At 36.3% G+C, this 16,121-nt stretch overlaps 2 protein-coding genes across 2 annotated transcripts; one reads left to right on the forward strand and one right to left on the reverse strand.

Moving 5' to 3' along the window:
* Positions 1–1,829: 1,829 nt before the first annotated feature.
* Positions 1,830–3,092, reverse strand: LOC146734538 (uncharacterized). The gene has a single exon (XM_085507502.1). The coding sequence runs from the start codon at positions 3,090–3,092 to the stop codon at positions 1,830–1,832; it is 1,263 nt and encodes a 420-aa protein (XP_085363628.1).
* Positions 3,093–5,609: 2,517 nt separating this feature from the next.
* Positions 5,610–14,954, forward strand: LOC102800775 (uncharacterized). The gene is made up of 11 exons (XM_085507682.1): positions 5,610–5,759; positions 6,069–6,303; positions 6,894–6,951; positions 7,393–7,470; positions 8,034–8,137; positions 8,564–9,202; positions 9,712–9,758; positions 10,610–10,660; positions 10,825–10,878; positions 12,712–12,764; positions 14,814–14,954. The coding sequence occupies exons 1-11, from the start codon at positions 5,625–5,627 to the stop codon at positions 14,833–14,835; spliced, it is 1,476 nt and encodes a 491-aa protein (XP_085363808.1). The 5' UTR covers positions 5,610–5,624; the 3' UTR covers positions 14,836–14,954.
* Positions 14,955–16,121: the final 1,167 nt, after the last annotated feature.

Consider the following 16,121-nt stretch of genomic DNA (forward strand, 5'->3'; position numbering starts at 1 on the left):
TTTTGTTTTACAAACAAAAATATAATTAATTTTCAATTTAGCCTTTTTAACGTGATCGTGAAAACTAGCGTGACTGCGAAAAAAATCCTGACTGGACGCATCTGCAAGCGACCCCCTGAGTTGGAGTGAAAACCGGAGCGAAATCACTCCGGTAATTATGCTAATTAAAAGTTTTTGACTAGCATTGACAACAAATCAGAATGCAGCCGTATACGTCATATGCAAATCTTCAGAGCCGATTAGTGCATTGCTCAAACCAGTACAGGAAAACAACTGCTTTATCATGTCTGAGCGTTCTTGAAGTTTTGCCCATGCATGTGTTACCCAGACAACAATTTCCTGTTTTGATGCTGTCTTTGGTCATTGATAGGGTTGTCATTTTTCAACTGCATATCAATGAAGTCACACCACTCCTTTCTGAGGTATTCTTTAAACGGTTTATTGATGAAAACAACAAGTGGTAGGACTTTGGACGTGCATCCTTCTGGTATTACGGCACGATAAGTATCGCTTGACTGAAGGCAGTTGATAACTGACTCCTCGAGGTGGCCATGGAATGAATCAAAAATCAGAAGGGATCTTCGACTTTTGTATGTATGGAAGCCAGAGTGAGATACATTTCAGCCAGATTTTCTGCATCTCGGCGTCACACTAGCCGTTTTTCTGCATCTCAACCACCATGCCTTTTAGGTACATTGAGCTTCAGTTTTCTCACTTCTTTTAAAAATTATCATAGGAGAAAGAATTACGCCATTAGCGAGAATGGTTAAAATGGTTACGCTAGAGTGATATGTTCGGCTACAGGTCAAAGTATGCTAGAGTCTCATCAATACTACTAATGAGTTCAAGTGGAAGGTTATATTTGTGTCTTGGTTCAACAATAAATTGAAAAAAACAATGTGATTTTCTCCTCCAATTTGGCAGGTAATTGCAGTGCTATGGATGTGTGGCAACGAATTGACAAAGAATGTTGGCACAAGAATCGGCTAACCCACCCTGTTGAGGCTTTAAAATCAGGATTGTATTCATGGATAAGTTCCTTCACTTTCTGCCGAAGCATATTTGTTGTCACTAAGATTTGATTGTCCCTGAGTTCTAGCACCCACTTCACCAGCTTGTCATCTACACAATGTCCTCCCCAGGATTTTGTGGCCCAGTTGCGGGCTAATTTGCATAAATTAACATATTAATCAGCATACTAATTTACATAAAGTGCTCACACTTCCAAAAAGTTAACACAGTGCAAGATATATGATTCTTGTTTTTCAATTTTATTTTAAGTACACTTAATTCATATACATTATATACAAGTTATTCTTCAGGGTTCTCCCCTGCAGACAGAGAGTGCTGGACGGTATGAATATTCATGAGCTCATTAATATGCATGAACTCATTAGTATTCAAAATGGCCGCAGGGAATGAGTATTTCTTTCAACAGGAGTCAAAACACTAATGAGAACACAGGTCATATGTAATGATATTTATTATACAATATGGAAGATTACAACACAACACAGGATAAATAATACACAAACAAGTCATCTTTGAAAACATGATGCATTACAAATTGAAGGCACAAAATAATTACTACAGTTACAATATGAAATATGTTTTTAAATTAATGTGGTTTTATGAAGTCAGCCAAAATAAAATAATGCTTCAAAAAACTTATTTTCTGTATTTTTGTTTTGAGAAAAATCAATAGCTACTGGAAATTTAATGTTTGTATTTTTTGTTTTTAAAAAAATGCTGTAGCCAAACGAAAATATTAAAGTGTGAAAATATTTTGTTATAAAGGCGGTCAAATTGGTTTGTTAAAATCTACACGCTTACTTCAACGATATGCGTCTATTTTTCATCTCTGCCCATCTCTTCACGGCACTTGAGTAGTTGTATGTGTCCACAGATGGACCGTCAACAGCAATTCTAATTAAACTGTCAAGACTGTCTTGACCCAGGCGATTTCGTGGAATTGTTTTTACCAATTTTAATTGAGAAAAAGTTCTCTCGGAGTCGGCGGTATGGCATGGCAGAACGCGGTATATCTTGGCAAGTTGGACGATCTTCGGAAATCCGAATTGCAGCGACGATGTAGTACATAGGACATCGACGACGGCGCCAGGTGTCAGATCTGGTTGGTGTAAAATGGTGTCTTTTAAATAATTTTTGAAGTTGCCCCATTCATTCACGGCGTCTGCTGTAATGTCAGGCTGCTCCTCGCGTTGGAGAAAATGACGGGACAGTTCTCTCACATCGGCGTTGCCATACGTAGTAGAGCTATCTCGGCGTAAACTATCGGGGTTGAATATACTAAAATGTCCGAGGATACCGCTATCTTTGTCTGGGAATCGTTGTTCGATGTTTGTAATCAATGTATCAATGTACTTCCCGCGGACGCTGTTCTTGAAAAAAATTGCCGTCATAACAGCGGCGCCGTCTGTTCCCACGCCAACCAATTTTTCGTAATCGAGTTCATTTTCCCGGAAATACGTTGTCACATGCCTGGTGATGTTTTCTGCATTTAGTGTTACAGTATGAATGTTGTCAGCGTCTGGTTTCAGTGGCTCGACCATCTTCAAAAATTTTACACGTAAATGTCCAGTTGAGTCCAAGTACCTACAGTTTAATGTTAATTGTTCGCCGACACTCACATCGGTGGTCTCGTCCAGCATAATTGAATAAAACTCTGACTGCTTCAACTCGTTGATTGTTTTGTCTTCTAGCACTGATGATAAAATAATTATCATTTCGTGCATGGATCTCTCGCTGCAATATGTGACACTCTTACTGACGTGTAAATCTGCTTTCACTGACATTCCAAGTTGAGATAATAAATTCAACACTGGTTCAAAGTTTGTTGTATGCGGTATACGACGCTTGGCGAGGAAATACATAACTTTAAACGCAGAGGTGATGGCATCTTTTTTCACTTCGGGTTGAATAACTTCGCCGATGTTTTGGCTGGTAGCGGAAGTCATCTCACGTTTCACGGCGTCTCGATGGGCTGATGTCTGCTCCTGGTCCTTTATGCTACTCAGACGAATTCGTTTACATGCAGTTACATTCCATGTATCACGATCAAACAGGCGCATGTTGAATTTTTGACACAATCGGCAAAACATCCCTTCATCATAACGACAGTAAAGCCACGCCTCACGACCTCTGACCCATTCGTTGCGGAAACCTGAAGACTGTTTCCGTTGTTGTGGTGATTTTTTTATGATCTTCGTCGACGTCTACTCTGGTTTTCTTCTTAGTAGGATCGTGGTTTTCTTCATTCTCTTCGCTGGGTTTCTTGCGTTTGCTGGACGTAATGAACTTCAGCATATTGGATAGATAAGTACGGTGTTCTCTCTGGCTAGACAATCATAAAATGATGCAGTTCAGCACGATTGCTGTGTTTTTATACACTCATTTTCAATAGATTTGACTTGATTGACGGGAAAATTCAATTGTTTGTATTTTGCGAGTATGTCATTTTATCGACTTCACGGATAAAATAAAAGATCGTTTATCACGTCAATGAAAGCGGTAACACTTGTTTTCTTTCATGTAAACGTGACGTCGGGTCTCCACTCAGACCGGGCAACTTCAATGCGTTACCGCCGTGCTAACACGAGTGTTGATTGCCATTGGGCCTCTTATGTCGCCAACTCGTTGAGTTGAGTTTCACGCCTATTGTTTTTTTTTAATGAGTGACATAACCCAAGCTTTGATTATCCGCCCCTCTCAAACATTCTTTTGTCTTCCAGCGCTCTCGTTGCGTCATGAACAAAAACAATAGTGCTGGACGGCAGCCATGTGTGCCGGTCGCTAATTCTGAGTGCCGGACGGCCCCGTCCACCGCCGTCCAGCGTGGGGAGAACCCTGATTCTTTATTAGTTTAAATGATGCTCAGTCTTCTGTTCTGTTTCCTTGCCCACAAATCTGCTGCCTTATCAAAATCAAACATAGTAGCTGGTGGTCCCTCTAGTGCTATAAATAAAAGATGCTTCAATGTGCTTTATTTCAGCCTATTTCTAAGTGTAGTCTTGATTCTATTCGATGCAGAGGAACCTCTGTCACAATCTGAAGGGGAAAAAATAAAAGGGTATTACTAAGTAAAATATTGATTTTGTTAGAATAAAAAATAGAGAATAGTTGTGTGATGATGAATAATATTCAGTGATGACAAAACAAATGTAAAACTCACCTGCAGTGCTCATTGGCAAGATAAAGGCAATACGTGCCAGCTTATATATATTTGGACGATGTAAAAAAAAAAACGCCTTGACCACATTGCAAACTGCAGCATTACAACCGTTTTTGAACGACACGATTCACGATTATAACTGTAGTAACGTATTTTGACCAGCTTGGCAAATAGTCCCGACACTTAGAATGAATAGCATGACGGATTCCAACGGCTGAGCTTGGAATGTCGGCAATCACCAACGTAAAATGACCGGGACAGCTGGTAGGAAATATTCAAGTCCACGTGATTTCACCGTCTGAGCTAGCATATGCAATTCTATGTGTATGCAAATTGTAACCAATCCGTGTTCGAAAAAATAACATATTTATTTACATAACAATAAATATTCAAATTGTTGGGAGATGCAGTCTTGTGGACATCTGGTCGTTCAGTATAAATATGGCCGAAGAAAGTGAGATAAAGCCCAGACTCGCTGTGTGCCTCCTTTCCGACACGTATGTTAATATGCCGTCCTATACAGATAGGAAGTGTTTTATGAAGACAAGAAGGAAATTGAAGAAAACGTGTCAATCGTACAGTGGCACGGGGAGTGATAAGTTTGACATTGACACGACAGATTTTTCAACAGCAAAGCGTGGGAAAAGGAAGAAATCCAAAGCAAAGGAAACATTTGACGTTGGTGAGTTACCAGCCGAACGTACCACCTACACCGATGATAATAGTCCACTCAAGAAAAGGCATAAAAAGAAAAAGAACAAACGCAAGTTGGAGACTGTTTCCTCTGTCAATGAACAGGTGATTACAGAAGAAAGCTGTTTGAAGGACTGCGGGGGCAAACCAGGAGGCAAGCGTAAATCGAAGACAAACCGTAAAGTGGTTGAATCGCCAGTTGCCGACGAAGCAGATGCCGAAGAAACAGGAGTTAATCACGCTGAAATACAACGTGCCGTCGAAGATGTGATACAGTTTTTGCAAGACAATGTTTGTGATTCGGAACCATCGACATCCGCCACAACTGTCAACGCAGAAAAGCAGGAACCTGAACATATGGACCAAGCGAGTACGCAACAAAACGTCGATGTCACCAAAGAAATGGCACAAGAAAGTGTATGCGACATAGAACAATCAACACTTGTGAGTTTCCCCGAAAAACAAACTATAAAAAAACGTGTTGTGTATGATGATGAACTTGTATTGGACGACAAAACAGGTGAACTACGGCACAAAATACCAGATGACTTCATAGTTGCAAATGACGACGATACAGATTCAGAAATTCAGAGCTTTCTTTGATATTTTTATTTCTGTAGGAACCAACAAGGTTTATGCTTTTAGTTGAAAAGCAAGGTTTGTCTGCATCAAAATAATTTCTTCAGGAACAGACAAAGTTTATGTCCTTTGGTGAAAAGCAAAACGTGTTTGTATCAAAATGTCTTCTGGAAATTATCACCGAATTGCTTCAAGGACCGATATAGATCCAGAGGAGTTTTTAGTCTGTCCATACGACCCCATCCATCGGGTCGCATCTAAACGCTTTCCTTATCATATTATGAAATGTAAAAAAGTAAGTACTGTAAAATACTTTATTTTCACTGGAGTATGTTGACACCCTGGCACGTTACCTATGTGCTAACGTGCATTGAGACTGTTAACGCAAAATCGCAAAATTAACATCACGTTAATGCACAGCTAACAATTTGGTAAACAAGTTTTGAGCTGTACTGTTCTCCCAGCACACAGGAGTTCTTTTCTAAGCTTTCTTTGATTTATATGATGTAATAATGCGTTTATTCTATGTTGTCACTTATCGTTTCAATGCCATGCCTGTGTGTAATTACATACTCATTATGTACTGCATGACTCTTTATCTCAGAACCATCCTACTAAAAGAATGGACACGTGTCCATTCAATGCTCGTCACATTATAGAGCACCATCTCTTCCGGCATCATATTTGTAACTGTCCGGATAAAGCTGTGATAGAGAATGATATAATCCACCAGCAAGGTATTGGCAGTAGTGGTAGTCTATTCAAAGGCAATACAGATGTACCGCCGTACCATAACCCTGAGTGGGAAATGCCAGAGCCAGAAGAAAACTGGGACTTAGGTAGGTTGCGTTGATCTGCATGTATCCGCCATTAACACAACTTCAATGAAGTTACTATTCAAGAAAGTCTACAAACTGTAACTCTTTCAATTGGTTTGAGCAAAGATGAACGTTATTTGATGACCCCAAATTTGAACACAAAGCATTGCTGCTGTATTTGCTCTATTAGAAGTGTATCTCCAATAACAATGCATATAAACAGAATTGTATGCTGGATCATTTAAAATATTACTACTTTTGACCATAGAAACACCTCTGTAATTTACCAGGACCAGTAATTAAGTTGATGAATTTTATCATTTCTGATCACTTTATTTGCTCCATTAGAAGTGCACAAAAACAGTGTATTTATACTGCACTGGATCAATCATATGAATAATTATGGTAATAGACTGATCAGTGCATGCTTTACTTATCGATCAAAATATGATGCTTATATTTTTATGTAATCTTTTAAGCCATGACCAGAAAGCACTCTTGCATGAGGAGACAAATGTCTCATTCATGGCTTTTAAATGAAAGTACTGTATGTACATGTGTAAATGAAAAGCAAAAAAATAGTCAGCCAATACTAGACATCTATTTTACAGATGAAAACCAGACACACATGTACGGATCAAATAATGTCCAACCATCTACTATGAGTGTGTAAGTATTAACTTGTATTTCTTTGTGAAGCAGCAAACATGGAGATGATTTGATGGTCTTTTGATATGATGCTTAGATTTTTACCTGTTTTAAATACAGTATACTGTCTGTGTAGAATGCACAGTACTGATATTCATGTGTAAACTACTTCTGGATGTCATCTGTATGCCTGCTGAGAATTTGTTACCTCATCGCCAAAACGAGAGAATTTGATTGCATTTCCAGGGCTATGTTATAACCTGCACGCTGTCTTCTCGTATCAGAGAGACTGCTGTTCAAAATTCACATATTGTACTTTATGGATTTGAATACCTGTCTTTACATTAATTTTCTCAATATGTATGTAATCTTGAGGTCCATGGTTCAAATCCTGTGTAAAGCCACTTTTTTCACTTGCATTTATAGTTGTATATTTACATGTTTTGTATCGTCTTACTTCAGTGATTGGATGACTAACGCAGAGCGTAAAAGGTATCACAATAACTTAATAGAAGAAGCCAGGAGGCGGGCTCAAGGGCTGTGAGTGATTTATATAATTAATATTGCAGAATTTTTTAAATGTGTGTGGCGAATTGATTATCTTCTTTTTCATAATGTTTATTTTTTGCACTTAAACCAGTTTCAAGATTTTCACTGAATCAGAAAGTTGATGTTCCATGTGGAGAATTCAAGGAATTTCAATTCCTGCTCTTTCTGTATACTGTAAAACATGTCTGTTTCGCAAGCATGTCTTTTTAGCGAGAAAACTAATTCGCTAATTCAAGATGTCGCTAATGACTTTATTATAAATTCAAAATGGCCAAATTTGAGTCGCTTCCTAATTACACTTGACAGTTTTGCTTTGTTTTTATGGAGGTGATAACTGCACATTTGTTTTGGCAAGCGACAGGCAAGTATTGTGAAAACCGGAAATCAACAATGACAAGAGAGATTAGCTAAATCATCATTTCGCTATTACGTCATTTTACCACAATTCGCTAAAATTCCATGCCGCTTTTTCAACAAGTTTTACGATAGTTTGATAAATATTCAATATATTCCAATCTTAACAAAAGATAAATATTTGGTTACTGATTTTGAAGGCCAGTCCAACCAGAAGAAGACAGGCCTCAAAATGATAAACCACTGAGACTTCCAAAGGAAACTCCAATGGTGCTGCAACAACAAAAACAAGTAGAGAAAACAGGTGTGTGACACAGCGTGGAATTTCTCACAGTACTGATTTTCAAACTTAGAAGAACAGTGCAAGTAGGATGCACTTGTTTACATTTTTCGTGTGTTGTCAGTTTGGCAGTCTTTTGGAGCTAAGGGTAAAAAAATTGTGTCATTTGCTGTCGTTATTAAAATTAGTAGCACATATGCTTATATATATTATGACAGAGAGTGTATGGTCAAAATGAGTCATACTTTAATACTTTCACCCTTTACACACTCTCATGATCTTTTATTTTATTGAAAAAACACCCAAAAATAAATAAGTCGGTATGCAAGTCTAGTAGCTCTGCTGATATAGCTAATTTGATGTCAGGTCGTTTGCTTGTTCACAAGGTCACTCAAAGCAGGTGTTTTTAGTGTGCATTATGTGCTTAATTTATTATTATCAATATTCTAGGTGCTGATAAAATTGCTGCGAATATATTTGGTGACGATAATGATGAGAAGAATGGTATTGTTCCCACGGAGAACATGTTCTTGAAGGCATCGTATAACATTGCAAGTTTATATACTCTTGATAAAAAACCAGCAACAAATAGTGTTTTGGGGCAAGTTGCTAAAACTGCTGCGACGCATGCTTTACTTGAAGAACTTCAAAAAAGCTCCAATTCTTTGTCGGCACCTCCTCCGAGGATGTCACAGGTCACAGAGGATTTGCCAGTTGCCACCACTCTTGCTTTGACACCAATGCATTATGTGGCAAATACAGATACTCAGACAGCACCTATGAACTACGCCATGGCTATTTCTAATAGATCAACAGAGGTTGTGCCACGGCGGTCCTCATCAACTCCAGATGGAACATCGGTGTTTGTGAGTGCAGGGTTGGGAAGAGGTCGAGGCCGGGGTATCATGGACTTGTTAAAGAGACCAGGTGGCAATATCAGTCACATTGGAGGAAAGAAATTTGCAACTAATGAAGCCATAGGAGTACAACAGTCTATTGGTGTTCGGCAAGTACAGCCCTATGTAGAGCCACTTAGTATGACTGAGACATGTACTCAGAATATTTCAGTGAATTCAGCACTACCCACTGGTAAGTCAGTGTTCGTTTTATTTTACATGTGTCACAGTCTGCACTAATGCTGTAGATTATAGCTTAAATCTGCCACAATACTTGAACCTAAAGAAAAATGTCAGTAGTTGATGAGTACAAAGATACATGTATGTTGTATATGGGCCGGAGGACTTGAATGTTATCAAATTGTTTTATTTCTATTCATTTTTCAAAAGAAGTTTATCAATTTTGTAGTTGAAATTTCTATTGCAGAAAAATGTAAGACCGACAAAATTATGAAAAACTAAAAAAAAAACACAATTCTGTGATCAGTTGGAATTCTAGAAGACAAATTTTAAAAATCTGGCAAATAATTATGTGGTTACATTTTTAGAGTTGGTAATTGGCAGTATGTACCGGTACGTTATAACAGCGCTGTCTGCTTTCTGTATCTCCTCGTTGAGTTTAATTGTGACTACGGTCAATCTTGTTCTTACTGAATTCAACTCGTTAAGGGATACTATTTGTAATTGTAAACTATCTTGCAGATGTACTATCCGATGTTCAGTTGCAAGAAAGAAAAGAAGCTGAAAAGGTAAATTATTTTTATTGCTGAAATAGTTTAATTTACTAGTCTATTGCTTGTTGTGGGTAATAACGTTTAAAAAAGTCCTTGTTAAAGAAATGAACCCTGATTTTTGGACCCAACAGACCAATTGAAGTCAATTTTCAGTTTTCGCTAAAGGCAACTTGGTTATTTTTGTTCCAAGCTTCCGAAGGATGTGACTGTTTTGTGAATTTGTGATGAAAAGCGGGATCCTGTGGTGAAATAGCTAAATGCTATGTCACTATACTCTATTTGCTCTGTTAGTAGTGCTTGCATTTGCGTAAATGCCTAAATTCATATTTTTACATTTATTTGCACTTCCAATACTGTATTTATTACTCTTAAGTGTTTGCGAAATCTACAGAGATGTTTAAAGCGTGGTAGTCGTCGCGCTGCGCATGTGCGAGATATATGGGTCTCATATAAACAAAGATGGCGACTTTGACTGTTGCGCAGATCAACGAGTACGAACTGAGACATTTCCAAGCTTTAATTAGGCAATTTCATGTGATTGGGAAGTATCGAAGGAGTCCTCGTCGGTAATCAGTGCAAGTCGCGCCCAGGTCAAACCTCATACTTGTGATTTCCATTTGAAGAACGCATTGGGTTGTGGGAAAATCAATGTTTATCAACACAAATGTCGCGACGACTACCGCGCTTAAATGTTTCAGTATATACACCAAATACAATTTTGAGTTTAAATGTGCTTTTAATAGAGAAAATGGAGTATTGGTGGGAATTGACTAGATTCTTTGTTGGCAAGTGTTGGGCACAACCTGACTTGTACGGTGTGTTATTGTTTGCTCGTGTGTATAACATCTCTATACTTGTGTTTTCAGGAAGCAACGAAAAAGAAAAAAGTACGGAAGCTAAATAAGAAGCTAAAACAGGTATGCCAGATTATCCTTGCGTGCTCTATTCTTAGTTGGGAATAATTGTTACCTATCATATTTCATTTTAATATTTCTTTGATTTAGCTTGTTATATAATACATCTGTTTGGTGTTTAAAAATACCGTAATTTGACTATTTCTATTGTTTTGTAAACTTTGCAGATTACTTTATTAGAACAAAAAAAAAGTGAAGGTGGAGATCTTAATGAAGAGGAGGTAATATAAATACTTACTACTCAATGTGAAATGTTATTTTGTCTTACTGTGGACTACTTTCCTTCCACAAAATGAACATAAATTACAATACTCAAGAAATTTGTACCTGTGAATTTTCGATCAGCTTAGCTTCTCTGACACTGATCCCATGGCAAACACATGGTTAACAATTTAAAAATTCAAAACTTTTGAAGAGTATTCAAAAGAATCAATAGAATCATTGTTAACTACCGTACTCGACCCCGTTAGCGCCCAGCGCCGAGCGCCCCCCTCCAAAAATAGTGCAAATGAAAACTGTTATTCATCAAGTGACAGATTACGTCTTTGAGGGAAAATCAAATTACAAAATTAGTTAAGTCGTCATTGATTTTCACAATAAAGAAACAGAAATGATCACAAAAAATATGCATATTTTATTACAATATTGATTACGTACCACCAGAATTTACGAAATTAAAAACGTTTGAGTCTGTTGGATCACAGTCGAAGTCAAAATTGTCATATTATCTCCACTGACGAAGGTGTTGGATCGTACGCAAACTCTCGATGAAAATCGCTTTTCGCCATGATGCATTTGCAGATTTTACCTGCAGCAGCGTCCTTTGACCTAATGGGTCAAGTTGGTTATTAACCAATCAGAATGCTGTGTTGTATTGACGCCATTCTTCGGAAATTTCCGAAGACTTTCCGGTAACACAATGCGGAAGTGAATTGTCGAAGTACGATCTGTACGAATTGATTTTAGCGAATAAACGCCATGGTTTTTTTCAAAAAACTAGTAACTACGGTAGCCATTTTTGAGAGGTAAACTGAATATGGCATGAAATATTTACCACACTTTACTTGTATTAACAGGTCATTGTCGAAGCGTAGTTTACGCATGGTTACCGTGTTCTACGCCTTCACAACATGTTCACAGCGGTCGATATCCACGCTGTATCATATAAAAACGATTACCTGGATTCGTTATGCAAGACCAAGTTTTAAATTAGTTGCATTTTGAAGGGGTGGGCGCTTTGTCGAATGTGACCCCAAATATAAAAATTTTGCAAAAGTGGGGGGTGGGCGCTTGCCCGGGCATGGGCGCTGACGCGGTCAAGTACGGTAACAAATTCAGTTATTGGTTGATTCCTTTTATAACAATCAGTTATTGGTTGATTCCTTTTATAACAATCAGTTATTGGTTGATTCCTTTTATAACAATCAGTTATTGGTTGATTCCTTTTATAACATTCAGTTATTGGTTGATTCCTTTTATCACATTCAGTTATTGGTTGATTCATTTTATAACATTCAGTTATTGGTTGATTCCTTTTATCACATTCAGTTATTGGTTGATTCCTTTTATCACATTCAGTTATTGGTTGTTTCCTTTTATCACATTCAGTTATTGGTTGATTCCTTTTATCACATTCAGTTATTGGTTGATTCCTTTTATCACATTCAGTTATTGGTTGATTCCTTTTATCACATTCAGTTATTGGTTGATTCCTTTTATCACATTCAGTTATTGGTTGATTTCTTTTATCACATTCAGTTATTGGTTGATTCCTTTTATAACATTCAGTTATTGGTTGATTCCTTTTATCACATTCAGTTATTGGTTGTTTCCTTTTATCACATTCAGTTATTGGTTGATTCCTTTTATCACATTCAGTTATTGGTTGATTCCTTTTATAACATTTAGTTATTGGTTGATTCCTTTTATAACATTCAGTTATTGGTTGATTCCTTTTATAACATTCAGTTATTGGTTGATTCCTTTTATAACATTCAGTTATTGGTTGTTTCCTTTTATCACATTCAGTTATTGGTTGTTTCCTTTTATCACAGGTCAACAAAGTTTCCAAGAAAGACCGCCTCATTGAAAAGTTGTCATCACTTACGTAAGTAATATAACTATAAACCATATAGTCACTATTATTTAAATGACCTGCTGACATATTCCACCATACACAGTAATATTTAACATTCTACCAAAGTTTTACATACTCATAATGTTTGAATTATCTTGTTTAATAGTTTAAAAGTTGCATTGTCTGAAACTTGCAGTTGAAAGCCCTTTCAATTTCAACATACTCTTAGCTATGATCAGTTCATAGACTTCACTGAACTAAATCTAGTTTGAATTGTGCTTCGGGAGCACGCTAAGAACAACTAACCTAGGAAGTACTTATTCTTCAAAGATTTGAAAGGAGAGACAAAATGGCTATACAGGATATACATGTAATACTTATTGCTTTTGAAGTACTATCTGAGGGTACTCCCTGTTAAAGATAAAACATATTCTACATTACACAGACAAAAACCAACAATATATTAAGTACAACTATTATCTTTTACAGAAATAAATTAATTTTATATATTTGGCACTGCAATATCACAATTGAATAGTGTATAGTTCATCTTTTATAGTATAACAGAGAGTCTTATATGCAATTTTGCTTACCGTACAAGTTTAAAATTATGTATGCTTAGGGCATTGTCTAACTCTGTATTTTGTGTTAAAAGTTTGACATAAACATGACATTAATTGCTCTTGCCTACAGTGGACTTGACAAAACCTGGATACTCTCACCAGTCTACATTGAAAAGATTTAAACTCTCATGTCTATGGTATGAAGTGTCATGTCAGATTTCTCTCCTGGGTTAAAACAAATTCCCTCGTGTATTAACAGTGATGTAATAGTATTTATCATGGTGGTGTTGACCTATGGCAATGCTGCTGTCGATTTGTGTACTGGCATTTTGTCGTAACTATGCCAACCCAAATCACAGTCAGTTTCAGCCAGATCGGATGAAATTCTCAGTCACTGGTAATATATTCAATACAGTATTTGCTCTATGAGACGTACATCCACAATAAACCTAATTAAACTGCATTAACCTTTTCACCACCAGTTCCCTCTTTTCATCACAAATTCACAAAATAGTCCCATTTATAGTCTGCACTTGTATTCAGAAGATTGGAACAAAAATAGCCACATTTTTTGAGTCAAAACTGAAAATTGGCTCAAATTTTGACTGTTGGCTCCAAAATTAGGGATCATTTCCAGAAATATTGAAGAATGTAAGAGGTAAAAATGTGCAGACAAATTTTGGCGAGAAAGTCTGGTGGTGAAAGGGTTAACCGGCAACAAGTTGGTGGTATTTGACATCAAACTTGAAATGTTAATATGAAACAGGATTTTAATGTGAGCACATGTGTCTCAAATAGAGCAATACAGAAATTATCACCTTATTTTTTGATTATATAAATTTACTTCTACTCTTGAAGTGAAAGTTTCCTTAAATAAAGATAGAACAGCTGATTTTGCATTTCTGTCCTTTGAGAATTCATTTACCACATATGGAGAGGTAAATCTGACAAAATTTAACAATATTTGCTTCATTTCCAAAATCATATTTTATTTCCCATCTTTTTAAAACCTTGACATTGCTAATGAAATTTAACTTTTTTAAATAATTTTACGTTGTAATTACTTTTGGTTTTATATAGCTGTTTATAAAAATGTATACATACTTAACGTTATTTATTCTTTTTCCCCCATCATATTCATTTTTTTTGTTCTCATAAAATAATGTTCCACCGAAAGATGCTTTTTGACTCTTCTTATTTCAATGAAAAGAGTAAACTGCTGTCAATGTTTATCCATAGTGTGCAAAGTAGGTAGTTACTTTGCATTCTGGGTAACCATTTCCTGTAGGTCTGTTGTGGGTTAGCACGTCAAAATGATATTTGGTCCTCGTGTCAAGATGCCCACACCCAGAATGACTTTTCAACTTGTTTACTATTTTGTTGTTTGCATTTTGTTTATATGAATTTATAAATAATTTTATTTTACTAATTATAATTTATTTCAATAATATTCTTTTGATAAAGTATGTGTACATAATTGTTATCAATATTTATTGTTCATCTGTTTCTATTGCAGATTGCTGGACAGTGACAGATGATGACAAATATGAAGAGGAATTAAAGTAGACATTTTTATATTTTGTTATGAAATCAAAGTTTTTATCATTTACTAATATACCATTTTTTGTGATATTCTGTGATATATGTTATGGACAAATTTTGAAGAAAAAAAAATCACGCTAGAGCCACTTTTTTTCCCCTCGAGTTTGAAAACAAGTATTTAAACAGGTTTTTCTGCTGCATTTCTTTCAGTACTGCTATGTAACTTGTTGCGAACGAGATTTAACAATTAATTAGCCATTTATAATATTCCCTGTCCATACTACCATATATAGTCTGTTCACTTTTATTTTTTCATTTTTATGTAGATGTTAATGAAAATATTTTTTTTTGAAAAATGCAAATTTTATTAGGCCGAAAGGTTTCTGTGATTTGTTTACGTAGAAAGGGACAAAGTTTGAACACAAGCATATTTTTAAGGATATTTTAAGTTTTTATAATTCACAAATTTCTCTTAAAATCACTGGACTGATGAATGCTGGAACTTCTGCAGGAAATGTTGCTGTAAAATACCAACATAAGCAACTGATATTTTTAAAAACATTTTGTTTATTCTGTAGCACAGGCAAGAACGAGTTGAGAGGGTTTTATCTAAATCATGGTGGGTGATGGGATACAATTTGGGGTATTTCTAGTTTATCTCTAACGATCTTCACAAGTTGCAAAACATTGTTGTGCCTAACTGATGATGTCATTGTTGTCCCAGTGTAAACCACCCCACCCCCCACCCCCCACCCCCACCCCTGCAGACATGCATAAAATATTATATCCATTTTTGCATTGTTCACACTAGGGCAACTATAATTTGTGGAACAGAGAAATTGTGGAAGCACATATGCATTGAGCTGTATGTTTCTTTTATTATAACACAGGGTCCTTAAATAGATTTAATTTGTATAAAGTTTTTTTCTGATTGCGCAGTGTTTACATGTGTGTATGTTGGTGTCGCTGTTCAATTCAACAGTCATTCTTGATGAGAATTGAACTTTTGTATTGTTACAATTCTGAATTTGAGGTCTGCCAGAAAATAGCATTTTACCCGAAAATGTTGTTGTTCACTTACGGGCTGTGGATAATTTAAATACTTGCACAGTAGACGTAATTTCCTTAGCGCACAGAAGATGACATAATTATTTTTTTGCGAACATTAGTGGAAAACGTCTTTGGAAATCATCTTTTTTCTCTCTTAAACCATTATGATTATGCTTGTTTATAAACATGATTTACTTGCCCTTTACCTGACTTTCCCGACTTACTGGACATA

The sequence above is a fragment of the Saccoglossus kowalevskii genome, chromosome 14 (assembly GCF_978046115.1).
Source record: "Saccoglossus kowalevskii chromosome 14, keSacKowa6.1, whole genome shotgun sequence".
In the NCBI taxonomy this organism is placed as follows: domain Eukaryota; kingdom Metazoa; phylum Hemichordata; class Enteropneusta; family Harrimaniidae; genus Saccoglossus; species Saccoglossus kowalevskii.